We start from the raw sequence: 17,039 nt of genomic DNA on the forward strand, positions 1-17,039 counted from the left end.
CTGTCCTACAAAAGGAAACTACCTGCTGAACGGGAACCAGCCGAATGTGTCGGTGGTTTGATCGTTCTAGTCAATGGAGATGGTTTGACTTGCGCACCTAAAAATTGGAATCGGGTCCATAGTAGGCAGAGTTACGTATACATTGAGAAGTAAATAGGCTGAGCTGAAAAGAATGGCCCGGTGACAGAAAAGAAAGCAGTAAAATTAACAATTTCGCCGTTTTTAGTTTTACAACTAAACTGGAGAACTGCGGAACCCAAACGGAGAGCTGATTGCTGACTAAACATGAATATCAACGGAAAAATCCGAAGTGTGCTGAAGCATTTGCCCACTACACATAATCTCAATGCCTCCTTGACGTGAACTTCAGTCTTGGTCTACTGTACAGCAAAACAGGCTCTTCAGCTCGAGCTACGTAGTCCTTTGCAGTAGTTTGGTTGTACCGCAGCGGTACTGTACCCAGTAGCCCCGCTAATCATAATAGTCATTCTGCTGTAGCAACCTTTCGGTGCCTAGCTGCCATGCCACCTGAAGGAACTACGAGGCTTGTGATATTGCCAGGCTGCCCAAACCTAGACAGGAGCAGCGGAGATGCCCAGGTTGGCTTGGAATCAAGGGCAGTTTGCTCACGCCTTAACTACTGAGCTACCTGGAGATCCAACTACTTGTCTACCTGCATGTGAACGAACTAAACAATATCATACAAAGTACCCATGTCAGTAAAACCTCAATACACAGTAAGAGAATTAAAAAAACGATGGAGAATCGGACGGAACACAGGATACGTATCAAGTGTAAATTGATGACAGATTTACCCTTAGCAGGAGTTGAAACTTTGTTCACCGAACTAAGTGACGAAGACGAACCAGACCGACTTGGTGGCTTGGCGGATTTCGGGCCTGATTGAGTTGATCCGGTATCAGAGATTGCGCTGGATTCTGACAAGACCGATGAGGACATCAAACTCGCCTCATTCGGCCCATCGAGTAATTTGAGCTGGTTGGACAAATCGAGGACTTTAAAAAAACGATGGAGAATCGGACGGAACACAGGATACGTATCAAGTGTAAATTGATGACAGATTTACCCTTAGCAGGAGTTGAAACTTTGTTCACCGAACTAAGTGACGAAGACGAACCAGACCGACTTGGTGGCTTGGCGGATTTCGGGCCTGATTGAGTTGATCCGGTATCAGAGATTGCGCTGGATTCTGACAAGACCGATGAGGACATCAAACTCGCCTCATTCGGCCCATCGAGTAATTTGAGCTGGTTGGACAAGAAAGATCGAGGACTGTTAACGTCGAGATAACAGGGTGCAGTGAAAATCCTTACGCGACCGATTGTGAGGGTAAATTTTCAGAAGACAACAACGCGCTTTTATGAACTCGGTGTTGACGGGAGGCGACCCCGATTATAATGACCCCAACTGGACGTTACACGAAAGTCGCCTTGTTTCGGTTCGAACGATATTCAAGATACCAAAGTGTGTTTATGGCCTAACGCAGCTTATAAGACTGCAAACATAAGGTCCTCTAAACTACTTATTAGAATCGTTCGACGGATACCGACGATTACCATATGATAGCCACTACTAATTCCATTAAAACACTGATGAGTGACCACCCAGTTAGCTGCATTTTGTTGGGTATTTTTGCCTTAGAACACAAGTAAGCTCCTACTTAGTTTTTGCACCAAATACCTGTCAGCTGTTTCATACTACAGCACCCTGCATATGCAACAAGCACCCAACATGAGGTAGCTCTGTGGATACAGCGCGAGATCACTGACCATAACGTTCGTAGTGCGAACCCGACCTCTGCCTCTCGACTTCTCCTGTCTAGGTTCAGTCAACCTGGCAGTATCCAAGCCCTTGTACTTCCTTCGGGTGTCATTGAAAGGGTGTTACAGCTGAACGATTATTATTATTTATTACCCAACACTGACCTCACTTAGGGATGCCAGGTATGGTCTGGCATCTCCTTACGGGTTGAAGAATGTAGCATGCTTGAGCCTTGTTCTTGGCTTGATGAATCTACATAAATCGTTCGCCTGTGTTTTCATAATTCATACAATGCAACAGAAGGCGACAAAATTTGACTTCAAATCTTGCTGTCCTCGCAGTGATCACCAGACAGCATAGAAAATCGATATCACCGCGTTCGTATGTACAACACACTTGGTCCGTGTCGTTTAGAGTTAAGTGCAATATCCGTCACTTTGAGAAACGTGATCTAGAAAATGATTCACCAAGTGACGCAGGCTGGACATGTTGTCAACTAGCGTGAGACTTACGGATAGACCAAGACGCGAAAAAACTCAAGCAAAAATTGAAAGATGCAGTCGCAATACCACATGCTGTGGGTCACACACAGGACCATTCCAATAAGATTGTTAGAAAACGTTAACTGATGAATAGTTGTGGACAGAGATCGCTGTTCTCTCCATTTGAGAGTGCAATAAACAGGGTGCATGGGAAATCGGCAGTGGTTACGCGGTGCGCAAGTAGAAATCTATCTGAAGATCGGTGAGGCCAAACGGAAAACGCGATAAACGGGAAACTTACATCTAGCTCTGCTAGCTAAGTATTTAAACGGGGAAATCGTGGATTAATCTGTCAACGGGTACAATTGTGTCTAGAGATAAATTCATGGTTCTCACACCGCCAAAGAAAGACTGGATGATCAATACGAAATTTCAGTGCATAGGAATGGGGGAAAATGAGAGCTTACGACAAGAACCGAGTTTCTTCTCGCGCTCAACGATATTTGGTTTGGCTACTGCTTTTGGTTCTCTGTTTATATGGCTACTATGTCACAAACGCTAAGGTTAGTGTGAGAAGCACACCATGAGTTCAGTGTGACCCATTTACATACAGCACAGGGCATGAACAGACGCAAAGGGCCAATGAGCGAGCACTTTCGCTCCGTCCACACCAACACACTGTCACACATGCAGAGATCACCACTTACAGGTAACAAAAAGACACCGGTAATAACAAATGACCTCAGTTCAAGAAGAAAAATGACACGTAGGGAACACAGCAACTAGAAATCCACCAATATGGATCATGAAATCGAGATATCTATAGGGCACATGGTGAGTGGAATCTAAACAAAATCGAAAGTAGACTGAGGTTATTTCCGCTCAAAGTTAAGTAGATCACAATATTGTGGACGTCTGAGTAAGTTTTTCTATTAATTCCACGTACACAAAGCACCTATGGATAGTTGCTAGCAAGTGTAAATGTTGGTTTGTTTATCTAGTTTGATACTTGCTAGTTTTGCACTGGGCGAAGAAAGCTGATCAAGTCGGTAAAGAATGACAAAGAGGTCCTCGTTCTATTCTAGGTGGGTAGTACAAACTGTCCCAGTCGTAGTTGAAACTCTGCTTCTGAGCCCTGGATGTAAGATGTGAGCGACCCGATAGGGATTTGCTAAACGGGTAACTTGCTTCATGCAACATTATCCATCGAGGGACAGGAGCATGTTGCCTACAAACGCACAAACAATCCATACCATCAACTGCACATCTACTTGTTCCAAACTAATATAGATTTCCGGTTGATCTAGACAAAACGAAGTTGCCGGGCTTGTCAAAATCGCTTGAATTTTGACCGCTACAAGTCACCTTCATGACACACACTCGATGCTTTTCATCTTGAACCACAGTGTTAATGAATTTGATCTCAAAATAATGGATGACAAAAACGACTCGGATGCATACAGGACACCGAAGTTCCTCAAGTTTAAGAGTAGATAGAATTTCTGAGAGGGTTGATCAGGTATGCGGGCTACCACTTCTAAACCCATTCAGTGAGATGTGGTGCTAATAAACCCCACAGCGACGCTTTCTAACCTTGGTGAGTAACGCACACAACCAACAGTTAATCCACGTGATCTGAGAGAACACAGTGTGTTCAGAAGAAATAAGGATCGATTGTCATTTATCCAAAAATCCATAGATCAAGAAAAAAGATACGGAGGGTCCGTAGCGGGTATACTTGTAGCTTAGTTCGATTTTTTTAGAAAATGGGCAAAGTAGGTGAGTAGAAGGCATTGATGTTACGTGATGACTAATATACTGGAGAGATATCACTTATATGACCATCAAATGTACCCTTCTCACTCTGACAGAGTGACATGGAGCGAAGAGACCAGAAACAAATAAACAAATCACATTAAGGAAGACAACTGCGCGCAGATCCAGCAGAAAACAGGATCTAAAATAAGAGTGCAGTGGACATCCTAATCAGTAAACACACGAATAACTCCAACACCGATTGACGCAGCCACCCACAAACGAAAACCAATATTCTGTGAGGGACACATTGCAACCTACTTGTGTTGGACGAACAAAAATTCCGAAATTTTCATCACAGGTGAAATACCGTTTGCCTTGTACTGTTCCATTATTCTTTCCTTTGGGCTCATCCAACACGACACCAACCCATTTGCCTGGATGTAAAAGCAAGCATTAGAAAACTATGGGTCTTTACCTGTGGAGAACTGTGTAGGACCGATAAACGCAACCGTACCAATCGAGTCTTTCCCCATTACCTCAACTCGAGTACCGACTTTGAGCTTGAACTCAGTCATCACATGAAGGTATCAGGAAAGAAAGTCTGAAAAGCAGGGATGAGTGGAACTTTGATCAGTGGGCAAGTCAGTAAATGTTCTGCCCAACGACCTTCAGTTCGTCTCGGCTATGAACCGCCTGGATCAATATTAATGTATATGGTAGTAGTTATCAATAATCTGCGCAAACAAAACCAAGCATCAAGTATGGAACCCTGGGCTTTAGTTTCGATTTTTTATAGTCTGTCTGAATGGTCACCAAAAAAAACCAAAGACCACTCTGGGTAATCTTCCGGCGAGAATATGCCATTCAACAACGATTAGAGGCCAGCGTTTGGGAACCAACCAATTACACATCCGGAAGCAAGCGAAGGAACAGCCGCCGGATTGCATAAGTGCTGATTTCAAGGGCGGTTACAGGTGCCAAAAACCCACAAATAATTCATGAACCATGAACCATTATATACCAGGCTACACGTCAATCAATGTGAAGTGCTATCTCAAGACTACCCATCACGCATTACTCCCTCAAAAGTATCACCATAAGCCGAACATGCGGAAGTTCAAATTTTTCCAAGAGCATATACACTCGAATTTAATAATGGACCAGTCCTTAAAGGTATGTTGAAAAAGCTGTTATCCAGGTGTGGAAAGTCGACCTGATCAGGCTTTTTCAGGGCAGAAAAGTGGACAAAGCATGCGTCATTCAAGTCGATAAGTCGAGCCCGGGTAAACAGCGAGACCGTCTTTGAATACCGCTAAGGAGTGTGGAGTTAAAGTTTCCGCCTGTTAAAGGAACGTGGCTATTATCCTCGAACACCAGTAGAATGCAGGTCAACCTCTGATATGGCAGAGGAGTTTGGAAGAGTAGTGTCGGTGTGACTCAACTTCCAGGATGGGCGACCACGTGATTCACATTGTGCCTGGTTGGAGACGCTGCAAAATACGGCTGATAACCAGTGGCGTTCCAGTTGAATTAGTGTATCAGAGCGTAGGCGATGGCGCAGATCAATAACTGGGTGCTGCTCGTTTTGGTACATATGTGGAGTGTGAACATGAGTAATTCCGAGGCCGTTTTTCTCTCTGATTCCATAGCCGCGTAAGGGATGGGTAAATAGCCGAGCAATTTGTACTGGACGGACACAACCACATGTTTATACAGTGCCGGGAGTTTTGCCCGTGGCAAGGCGCTACTAGGTCCGCTCAAGCACTAGTATCAGACAGGACAGTTGCACTGCTTGAACCTCCGAGAGATGTCCAGATCGGCCCCGGACATAATTCAGCGCGACGAATTATCGGAGCCAAGTGGGAGTGAGCGTGCGCGTCGACCGTGAAGCCTCATGGTCAAGAAAGGCTAGGAAAATGGAAGGTCCACTATTTCGGTGGATTCACACCAAAGAGCGAAACTATCAATGATCAAACCAGCAAGACCATTTTCAGTAACGGACGCCCTGACGACTGGACCGAGGAATTTCCACAATCCTCATGACCGATAATATAATGATAATTCGGCTATAGCACCCTTTCGGTGCCTAGCAGTAGTTCCAGCTGTAACCGTTTCATATACCGAGGATAAGTAGAATAGAGGAACGATAGCCACGCGTTGGAGACGATGCCCCAGTCTGTGTATTGATGACCAATGGATCTGTCTATTCAGTACGAAGGGAAGTGAAAGCTACGCAATAGAAATAGCTTTGATGCAATACCGCCATTGACTGAACGGCACAGCCATATCTGTTAGGGTCACCCGCGCTCCCTATCCGGGTAGATGGCAGTTACCAAAGTGGCTCCATTGACTGGTGAGAGCTTTCATGCTTTTTTGCCAAGTTATCGACTGAACATCGCCCGGTCTTTTCCATCCCATGCAAGGACGGACGAAGAGGGCTCAATGAGGCGAATCGTCCTCTAGCATTTGAAGCACATGACCTAACCAGTGGAACATTTGGAGTGCGATCAGTTAGTCTACCGGGGGAGAATGAACATTCCCAAAAACCATCTGACCTGTTTCGGTATTACTGATCTGACGCTCCTACTAGACTCGCGCAATGCTTCGGAGGCACGGATAGTCAAACAGAGAATCTACGAGTGTCTTCCAAGCACATCGACCATGTCCCCGGTCCATAAAGTAGGAGAGTTCGGGTCGCGGCGGGGAAGGACATATCTGCCTGATACCACCGGATATAGTGAACTCAAGAGAGAATTTGCCGTAGATACATACGTGTACATGACAGGAGACACGTAAGGCCCTTATAAGGGACAAGAATTCAGAGGGGACATATTTCATCACTAGCTATTACCGGAGTTTCTGATAATCAACGGAATCAAAAGCAGATTGGAGATTCAGAAATACGAACATTGTTGGTCCTTGGATGGATTGATTTCATTCCAATACTTGGTGCTGGGCGAAGACATGATTAGTGCAACCTAGACCACGACGAAACAAAGCTTGATTCTGGTGAATCTGACTATTCTGATAGTGGAGCAACCTTTGCAGGATACTACCAGATGATACATCGGAAGCTAAGAACACTAAATTCATGCCTCGGTGGTTTTTACACAATGTCCTTGTACTCGTTTTGAAATCACCGTCAAGGTGTTCCATTCTGTTGGTATACTTCCCTTATTCTAGATACTTTGAAGTCAAGCTGTCAGGATAGCAACGGGGAACGCACAACCCTTGAAGAGTGCAGGATACAAACCATCTTGCGATGGGGCAATAAGACTGCGCGCTGAACTTCCGTCGTGGATGCCTGGATGGTATCCACGTTCCCCTCGGGTTCAGTTGGTTCTTATAGAGTTTTAAATTATGGTGGTTCTCCGAAGCGTTCAACCAATCGTTCAAGACGATGCTGTTCTGTGAATGAACCGATGTCGAATCTTTTTCACGGATTGTTTCACCAACACCCACCGTCTTCAGACTAGTTGGTCGAATTAGCTGATACAAAGTTCGATTGTTTCTTGTTACAAAAACATTCTCCATTACTGTGACTTTCGAGATCCATCAGCGCTCTGTCGATCCTTAGATCCTTCATTATTCCACGTGTGGAGGATCTGAGCACGCCACCATAGTCCTTTCTTGCTGGTATAGTTTTCATTAACTCAGTCGAAGCTGCTGATTGTGATGAGATGTTTGACTAGGGACGGAGTACGGCGACAATCAGAGTACGAATGGAAAAGATCGAAGGCCTAGAAGCAGCAACTTATCCATCCAAAAGGTTTCATCGGACAATGGATCGATTCTCACGCCCACAACGGTTCGTAACTGGTTCCACAACTCAAGGCTCGGCAGATATCTCGAAACACTGGTTTTGTGCTTTCGCGAATTTCCTTCACTCCATTGCTTCTCATTCACCAGATGAACTGAAAACCTTGTTCAAATACGTGGCTCCTAGTGTTTACAGCTCGACGTGATTTGAATACTTGTAAGCAAGACGGAGATAAAAATCTAGATCAATTTGTGCAAAAGCTTCGACACTAGACCCAATGTTCATCCCGGTGTGCGAGCAAACTAGGACAGATCATTTGAAGGGCTGTGATTACGGCTACTTCATCTTTCTCTAATCCTCATCCAAATTACCATTACTACCATCGTATCTACTGAGTTCTGAACGCTCCCAAGACAAACCAACTCGAAAACGTTGAGCTACAGAGATGCTTTGTAGGCGGTGAACTGAGTGCTTTTGCATCAGCTGACTTGTCCCGGGGGAAGCGAACAGATACACATGTTCGCGCAATGCCGTGATCAGAGTCCAGTGGTGTACTCCAAAATGAGCTACAATCGTGTATGGATTCCCACCGGCAGCTGGTACCAAAATGATCGAACTGAGTCTACGGATGGTGGGCAGCTAGTGGCCTGTAAGTCACACTTGCGCTGAGAACTTATGTGGACTAGAAACGAATGATGTCCAGCACATAACCGAAGTCGCTTTCCACTATTTGTGCGGTGAATGTCAATTAGGAATCGGCCGATTAGATGCCCCTGCCCTCAGAATGAGGATGCCTGAGAATTCATATCGCCTACTAGAATTACGGCGCACGTGCTTCTTGCAGACCAGAACAGCCGTGATAAGCCTCGATAGAAGCTGGGATTTTTCAGCCTCAGAGCTGCATCCTGTCCGAGCTTAGGCTGAAAGAACAAACAAAAACCCTTTACCACGTTGCGAACCCCTGATGCTGATTGAAACAATCAACTCGACAACATAAAGGCGACCAGTTTAGCAAGGTGCACTCACCCCTGGGGCTAAGCACAAATCAAACGCCATGGACACAAGACATCGCACCAGGACTACCACATGATCGGAGAGAAAAGTGCGAGGAACCTGGCATAGTACCGGGCGGTTTGAGATAAATTACAGAATGACGTCTAGGATGCCTGTTTTGGAGACTATTCACACAACCCAGAGAGAGAACAGCAGTAGCTACCAGTTACCCAATTTGATATAGACTACGGAGGCCTAAAGCCACAATGTACAAAAGAACATTTGAAATTACTAAGGGTTCGTTTTGATTTATTTAACTAGGCAGAACCTGAGATACACAGCAATGGTTTGACAACTGGCAGCTAAATGAATCAGAACTTGGTTGAGGGGCGTGTGAAGAGGAGTCAGTGAACGAAAAACTGTATGGGTGAATGACAATTCCCGATTGCCCAGACCGAAGGGGGTTTGATTGAGGATTCCCACCTTGTGCCTTTGACTCAGGAGCCTGACCTACAAGGCAATGGGGTTACGTAAGATTCTGCTTCAGGACTTTTATTCAGTTCTTGACTTAAAAGTTTGAACGGCGAAACAGCAGTTGTTAGGGTTATTTTGAGAGGCTCTTCCCCGAGCCATAGATTCATAAGCCTGACTCACTTGGTCACGGGGAACTGGTCCAACCAAAGGACGAAGGGAGTGAGGCACAGTCATCCGAATCCTAATGCGGTTGCGCATGGCAGATGCCTTTTGAGCAGCCCCGGGCTCTCTGGTTTTAAAGTATTTCGGCCCCAGTCAAGGTCAGTCGTTTGGCGATCGGTGTGCGGTTTTTAGGAACGACCTTACCTAACCCGTTCTTTCCCGAGGGATATGCCGGCCGCCTGGTGGAAACGTCTTACCGCCGTCACACTCTTATCGCAGAGGACAGTAGAAATTTACCCCCAGACGAGTACGATTCTCGCAGTACGGAGGCTCACTGTTCTTTGTTGAACTGCTCCCAGTTGGCATTCCCGGCGTGGATGAGCCTTTAGGACCTGTGTCTCAGGCACTATAGCCCACGTGGTTTTTGTAGCACAGAAGCACGACTACCAGGACACTGTGATACCTTTAGGTCGGGGAAGAACACGAAGATCACCGGGAATTAGTATGCATGTCGTTGCTGTGACATTTGAATGAGTGTCAGAACATTGTCCATATAACCCTGCCCCGGGCAGAATTCCGCTTGTTCTTCCGATGTCACCTTTAGGCACCCTCATTAAAGAGGTCTGAAATAAACAAGGCGGACTCCAGTTTCTGGGGAATTCAAGGTGATTCATCTGACTGCCACACTCAGTGATGGTATTGTTTTAAAAATGGGCATTATTACCACTCATCCCAGCTGGTTGAGATCGTGCCCTTCATCCGGATAGAGGCTATTAAGTCAAACAAGCACAGAGTGAGGATTTCACCTCTAGCTTCAAACACAGGTGGGGGGTGTGACTTCACTAGAAGCAGCAGCCCAGTGACACTCCGGAGAAAAAATGGATCTGAGCCACCGTCCGAAGCCAACTCAGGTACTAATCTGTATTTGGATAACTGAGAGCAGATCTTAACAAGAGTACAGTATTGCTGATGTCCGATGGACGGTTATGGTTCTGACTCGAATTTAGAGCACGGTCTTAATGTTTCGATGTCACTTTGAAAGACGAAGTATGGTTATTCTCCATCTTTTGTGCGGGATTCTTGAAGAATGACAGATAGGTAGACGACTTTCGTCATTAACCACTAGGGGCGAGATGGCTGTGGTTAGAGTGCTTGTCTGCTGACCGGATGGTACGTGGTTCGAACCCGACCTCTGACTTTCGACTTCCCCTGCCTAGACATGAACAATCTGGCAGTATTCCAGCCCTCGTGCTTCCTTCGGGTGGCATAGCAGCTAGGCACCGAAAGGGTGTTACATACAGCGGAACAATTGCCCTACTGCGACGGACTTGCCTTTGTGTTTAGTCCGAGATCCTAACGTTTATCCTGTCTAGTTAAGAACGACTCGAGCGATCCTTGACCAACTCGTCCGCCAGAAGCATTTACATGGCTTATCACACGTAACAAATAGCCAATTCTGGTGGGCGAGTCGACCAAGACGACGCCATGGCGTAGTCTTTGCACATTCCCTGGGCTCCTCGTTTCCTCTATCCAGCAAACACGTGCAAATGCCCCTAATTTTATGACGTTGCCCAAGAAAAATCTTGGTAGAGGAAGATAGCATATAACTAACGGCCAATATTATCACAGAACCCCCCCCCCCACAAAGTCGAGGCGGCGCCCTCTGGGGAGACGAGAAAGGCGCAACCATATGCGCTCGATTATGATTGGCTTATTTTTGACAAATAGAACTACGCTTACATTTAGAACGTAGACGACTCCCGACACATCTTGAAGTCGATGTGAGGTCTGCTTACTTCGAGTGGGTAATCCTTATGGATACAGAGCTACATAGAAGCCGGAGCTTCTCGGATCAATTTTCTTTCTATGGTCCGGTAGTTTCCGTTCACTTGAAACTAATGAGCGAAAAACGGTGTTTCTGCACCGGTTAAACATTCAGCGTCGAACAACAAGCTTACCAGGATGACGGCTCACATAAGAAGTATCTAGCAGTGACTTGAGCCTAATCCCAAGTGCGTGGTGCGCGGTGTTCTCTACCTTCTTTTTGTTTCTTCTATAGCATTACGTATTTCGTTAACTGAATAGATATCTTTTGTTTAGATACGCGATTTAATGAGGGAAAAGTGCACTGAAGCAGGTGACTGACGGGTGACTGACAGGGTGACTGACGGTCTGGCCAATTTTTTTTATGGATAAAGGACATGTTTAAAGGGCACAATGTACACAAATTTTTCTGTTACACAGATTCGTAATATCAACCGGTCCATTTTCATTATGCACGAAAGGGCGTTCACCGGGTCTGTTTACAACAATATATGGACACATCGTTTCAGAAAATCTTGTTAAACAATCAGCAGGTTTTTGGGCACCGTTTCACTTTTGACACAAGAGCTTCATCAGGCCAAGTGAGCGGGTCATCAACTCGGCCTGGTTGTAAGGCAGACGGGGAATCAATCCGTAAATCCTCCTCAGATTATCACACTACATCGAGGTTGAGTGCCAAGTAACGGCTCCTGTCAGTTAGTGTAGTATTAACAATCTTGCGTTGATGGATTGATGGTTTTGGCTTCTTTCGGTAATCTTTCACTTCATGGTGCTTCAACTGATGATTTACCTCTTGTGCCACTGGGAGTTTTCTTTGGCTTTTGTGGGGTTTGTGGTGTTTTGCAAATCAATGTTACATTCTCCCCATTTTCTACTGTCTTCATATAAACTTGAATTGCAGTTTGTAAACACTGTATACGTATCATGACATTTTGTTTTATTGTACCAATAATCACATTAAAATCGAAAATGATGAAAATACACAATTTCTTGGCGCGACTTCCCTGCTTTTTGCTGAGTCAGTGAAATTGCATCCGATTGAACTGATTGGTGTTTGCTGAAGTCGTGAGATTGGATTATTGTGTTTGTGTGTAAACTGTTGAATGTCACAATAACTCCTTGTGACAATTTTCAGCTGTGATAACTTCCTACCGTGGAATTTACTTCTAACACTCGAAACATCAGTGGAGAATATCCTTCTTACTCTGGATATATTTTTCGCCGCCGAATACGATTACTGCACAAAATTTCGTGTAGTGGGATTATTGGGCCCCCAATTTAGTGAGTCTGTTCCATTCACTTATCCGTTTCTTATTGCCATTTGTTATTTCTAATCTGATACTTTGATTGTATATTTTATTGAACACGCACACTTAGGTCCCTCTCCGCTACAGGTTCTTAGTGTTGCGACAATTTTGTTGGGGAGTGATGTCAAGTGGAATTCATATGATTGTTACTCCTCCTTCTGATGACCGCGCACCAATCCCTGTCAGCTCGACTGATCCAAAACCATTATCCACAGGCTTGTCAGCTCCACGCTCCCTTTCCTGCTCACACTGAGGTGCCGGGTGATTTCTACCGTCTTGGCTTTCAGCCCCTGTGACGTGGACCGTAATCCTCGCCTCAAAACCTCAGGATTTCCTAAATCTATTTTGTGTTCCTTGGCCAAGGCATGTTCTGCACTTGCTGAGTCTTCCAGCAATGCTCGATATTCGTCTGTTTTTCTCGGCTGCCTGTCTATTTTCATTTTATGCTCTCCGATTCTGGCCGTCTGTCCTATATAGACCCTAATGCAATCGTTACAGATGATCTTGTAGGCAGCCCCTAATTCTGTTTGTCGGGAGGCGATACTGCAATTTCATCAGTGAAGAACGCAGTGTCTTCCCTCTGGAAAGTCAATCTTATGTCGGCCTTATTCAGAATTCTTCGGACGACCTACGATGTGCTTGTTTTAAATCAGATACCAGCCGTCCCGTTACAGTGCACGTTGGGTTTCGCTACCTGTACGGATGCTCCTCGCAATTGATTCCTAAGCAAGCTAGCTTAATATCCACTACCCCAAAGTTTGTTCTTTTCTTCAATTTGGGCCGCTGTCCGATCAGCTTCCTCTGTGCACCGGGCTCTTACACGCTTAAATATCGATGAAGCAATATTGGCGAATACCGATTTTGGATGGGCAGACGAGTAGTTCAGAGGTGCCCCAGTGTCGGCTGGCTTCTCATACACTATGTGATTTATTCTCCTCCCGAACTTATGTGTCATGCAGTCTGAAAAGACCAGCGTACCCGAGGTTGTCTCCATCCTCATACTAAATTCGATGTATGGACTCGGTTCATTCAGATAGTTGTAAAACTCACATTGTTTCGTTTCAGCACGACGAAAGTGTCATTTACATAACGCCAGAGTATCTTAAGTGGGTGGAGGAATCCTGCTTAAGCTCTCTGTTAAAATTCATTCACAGATATTTTTACCAAAACGGGGAATATCGAAGATCCCAGTTCCGTACCTTCTTCTTCACTGTGAAGCCACGGAATGGGAAACAAAGTGGGTGGGATTCAGACATGCTTTTATGCCTTCCACTATATTACCTCCCATAAGCTGTGTCCATTCTGAAAGGGTGGTGTCTGCTGGTGACAGTCGCTTAGGTATTTCTAAAGACTCCACCTTCGACCTATTTGTATATAACGAATTGACATCGAAATTTACAAGGATGTCAACATGGATGGACGTTCAACGGTGACCCTAGCTACTTTGTTGGCAAAGTCAAACGATTTCCTTTCCCGGCTAGGAGTTCTGAAATATCAGCCAAATATCTGGCGGGCTCGTGCGATGGGAAAACCAATCCGTCCACTATCGGTCTCACCGGGACGGCCGGTTTATGGATTTTTGGAAGGCCATAAATTCGTGAATGGGTTGCAATTTTGGGTTACGGTTGATACCAGCGTCCTTGCCCTAGGTGGTTTATTACAGACCGCATATATCTCTCAACTTCAGCCTCAAGATTATTCATTTTAAATGCAATATTTGCATTATTGCTTCCCTGGTAAAGATTATCGGCCAGGTGTTGTTCGATCTTCTGTAGATAATTACTCTTGCTCATCAGTGGCGTACCCTTATCCGTCATTCTAATCACCATGTTGCCCACCTGTTTTAGGGAGTTTAACTCTTCGCCGTGCGGGTATAATATTTGGCTCCTGGCTGCTGGGACTTAAGAACTGTGACCAGTTCTACCCGCACCTTCTCCGCATCCGTTAGCGGAAGTCTTTCGAACGCAGATTCAACGCTAGGGATGGTTTCTTCCGCCTTTATCACCCTTTTGCTCACTGCAAATTTCAAGCCTTCCTCTAACAGACAATGCTTTTCCTGACTTAGCGGTCTGCTTGATAAATTAACGCGCTACAACAGCTAGTATGGGGCCCTGGCTTAGTCACGAGTTCATTGAAATTCTTAGGTTTCGAAAGTGACTTGTCGTACTTACGGTTTGTCTTTCTTTTCACGTTGTACTTGGATGAATTTCACTTCTGTTTCTTTGGTTTAGAGTAACTGAATTCTGCGGGTTGGAGCACGGTTTTCAGGATCTTGGTTTAGCCGATATGCCTGGTGACGAGTAGCCAAATACATTCTTTGTTTGAGGAATGACTTGGCCGCTGAGAATGCTATTTGGGCGGAAGTGAGTAACACGTTTTCCACCATTCAGAAGAAGACGCTGGTTCACTGACTATCAGTTTGAAGTACGTCGGTGTTGCAACCTGAAGTTAGGAAATAAACCTATTATTGTACTTCGGGTCGCCCATGTAAGGAAGCATGCATTTGGCATCTCATGTAAGATGCCTTTTAATAAGGTCAGAATGTGGGATAAACATGAGGTGAAGCTTCGAGAAAAACAGCTGGAAAAGAAGAATAGGTATTAGTAATAATAATAATGTTTGTTCCTAACTCGCGGGTGGCATTCCGTCAGGTATATGTCATACGTTTACAGTCAGAATAAAGCCGATGCAGGGTCGCGGCTAATTTTCCTTCAGTTGGCGAACCAGGTGACTGTAGACCGGAGACCATAGAGATCAGAGGAATAACGGCTGTACGGGCGTTTGTGCAATACAGCAGAAGTTTGAAGTTTTTGAAGAAAGAGAATAAGGAGGGATAGGATGAGGGTGCCAGGAGGGATCTGATTAAATAGATCCGATTAATAGAAAAATTTCAAAGGGGATGCCAGTGCGCCCAATGGACCCAGGAACCGGTGGATTTGTTTGCTGTTCAGAAAAAAATAACCATCTGGGCCAGATTAGGTGCCTTATTTTCTGAAGGTAAGGCCTTTGTCGCCGAGTTACTGCTGCCAACTTCAAGAAACAAATAGTGCATGCAGAAAAACAACCATAAGGCGCTAGCTGTGACTGCTGTTATCCAGGAAATAATGGAGTTTACATTTTATATGTACATGATCGCTTCAGAGAACAAAATGGAAGAACATGAGGGAAGATAGAACCTTAACGGGAATGACCTGAGTGGATGAAATGGGAGGCCTGCGCACGATTCATCGGTGAGTTCAACGAACCCGAGGTTGTAGTGCAGTGGAACATTCGGAACCATATACAATGTTTTTTAAAAATCGACGAACAAGGCCATCGATATTAACCCTCAGACCATCGCTTGTGCCAGGCTATCCGTGAATGTAAGTGGTCGGTTGGCAAAGAATCCGTGTTATTTTGGAGACGCAAGTCTGAGGCTCATGGGACTGTTCCTTATGAAGAGCATCAGAACGCTTTTCATCAAGTTGCATGGTGTGCTAGTGAAGTTATTGGACATGTGAATGCCAGGCTGTGAGAAATATTCATAAGTCGCCTTATCGATGGCTTCCCGTGGAGCCTCAGACGAAATATCCGGTAGAAACTTTTGCAATTTTGACCGAAAATGCCCCCGGGATTCATGAATGGACTGCATTTGGCACGGACGCGCGGTGGTTAGCCATTTGTAGTGGTTCACTGGCATGCTCATCCATAAAGAACAAGTAGAGGACAGTCTTTTCTCAGTCCTGCCTTGTTTATATTGGCTATCTCCCGCATGGTTTTGAGACCGCCTTGCTAATGCGGACATCAGAGACATCAGTGTCCCCGACTGAATTGTCTTGCTCATATTAGTCATGATGACAGAGGTTGCGTTCAGATCGCTTAATCACAACTCCGGCCTCAAAGCGTATGCGGAACATGCAACATACGCAAGCTCATTTCTGAGACGGGTGGACTGGTACACGCAACCGGTTCACAGAGCGACGGCCACGGATTTTCGCGTTTAAAATCGAGCATAAACAACTTCGGTGTTTCCAAGTGCAAACGTTTAAACGCATGCAGTACAACAGTTCTTCAGAGCGTTCTGGAAAAAATTCGGAGGAACACACCAATGGTCCAAGGCAAGTCTCAGAATACGAAGAGCAGACAGGCCCTTGGAGGTCCACCCGAAATCTTTCCTTCACCGTCACTAGAAGCCAAAACTTAGAGAAAATGGTAGCATTTGATTATATTTTTCAGAAACTTCAAGTAGCACCAACTGACCATCATGTCATCGAAATTATTTGAACAACCTAGTTTTTGCTTTGAGCGCAAAGTTCAATTTTGCACGCCAAAAATGGTCAGTCTCGCCATGGGCTAGACGCACACCCAAAATTTCTCTGAAACCGTGGTTCGAAGGAGAGAAACTTTAACATAAATTTTTAATATTTGATGGCAATTTTTCGGGCGTAGAAGATCTTCCCAAACGGCCGCAGTTTTGTTGAAAGTTGTTTAAATCTACTCATCCCCCACGATATTCAA

General features: G+C 45.1%; 2 protein-coding genes across 2 annotated transcripts in view; both read right to left on the reverse strand.

Moving 5' to 3' along the window:
• The window catches only part of T265_08193 (hypothetical protein), a gene marked incomplete at both ends in the record, with an annotated part of 36,149 nt that extends 35,670 nt beyond the window's left edge, over positions 1-479 (reverse strand). Inside the window, 2 exons of the mRNA XM_009173922.1 lie at positions 23-97; positions 416-479. Of these exons, the coding sequence (XP_009172186.1) occupies positions 23-97; positions 416-479 (139 nt within the window). The remainder of the gene's footprint in view (positions 1-22; positions 98-415) is intronic.
• Positions 480-959: 480 nt separating this feature from the next.
• T265_08194 (hypothetical protein) lies at positions 960-4,597 on the reverse strand (the record flags this gene model as incomplete). Its single annotated transcript, XM_009173923.1, has 4 exons — positions 960-1,268; positions 1,791-1,877; positions 4,341-4,456; positions 4,498-4,597. 4 exons carry the CDS (start codon positions 4,595-4,597, stop codon positions 960-962), a joined length of 612 nt encoding a protein of 203 aa, XP_009172187.1.
• Positions 4,598-17,039: the final 12,442 nt, after the last annotated feature.

Source organism: Opisthorchis viverrini (assembly GCF_000715545.1).
Source record: "Opisthorchis viverrini unplaced genomic scaffold opera_v5_206, whole genome shotgun sequence".
Taxonomy (NCBI): Eukaryota; Metazoa; Platyhelminthes; class Trematoda; order Opisthorchiida; family Opisthorchiidae; genus Opisthorchis; species Opisthorchis viverrini.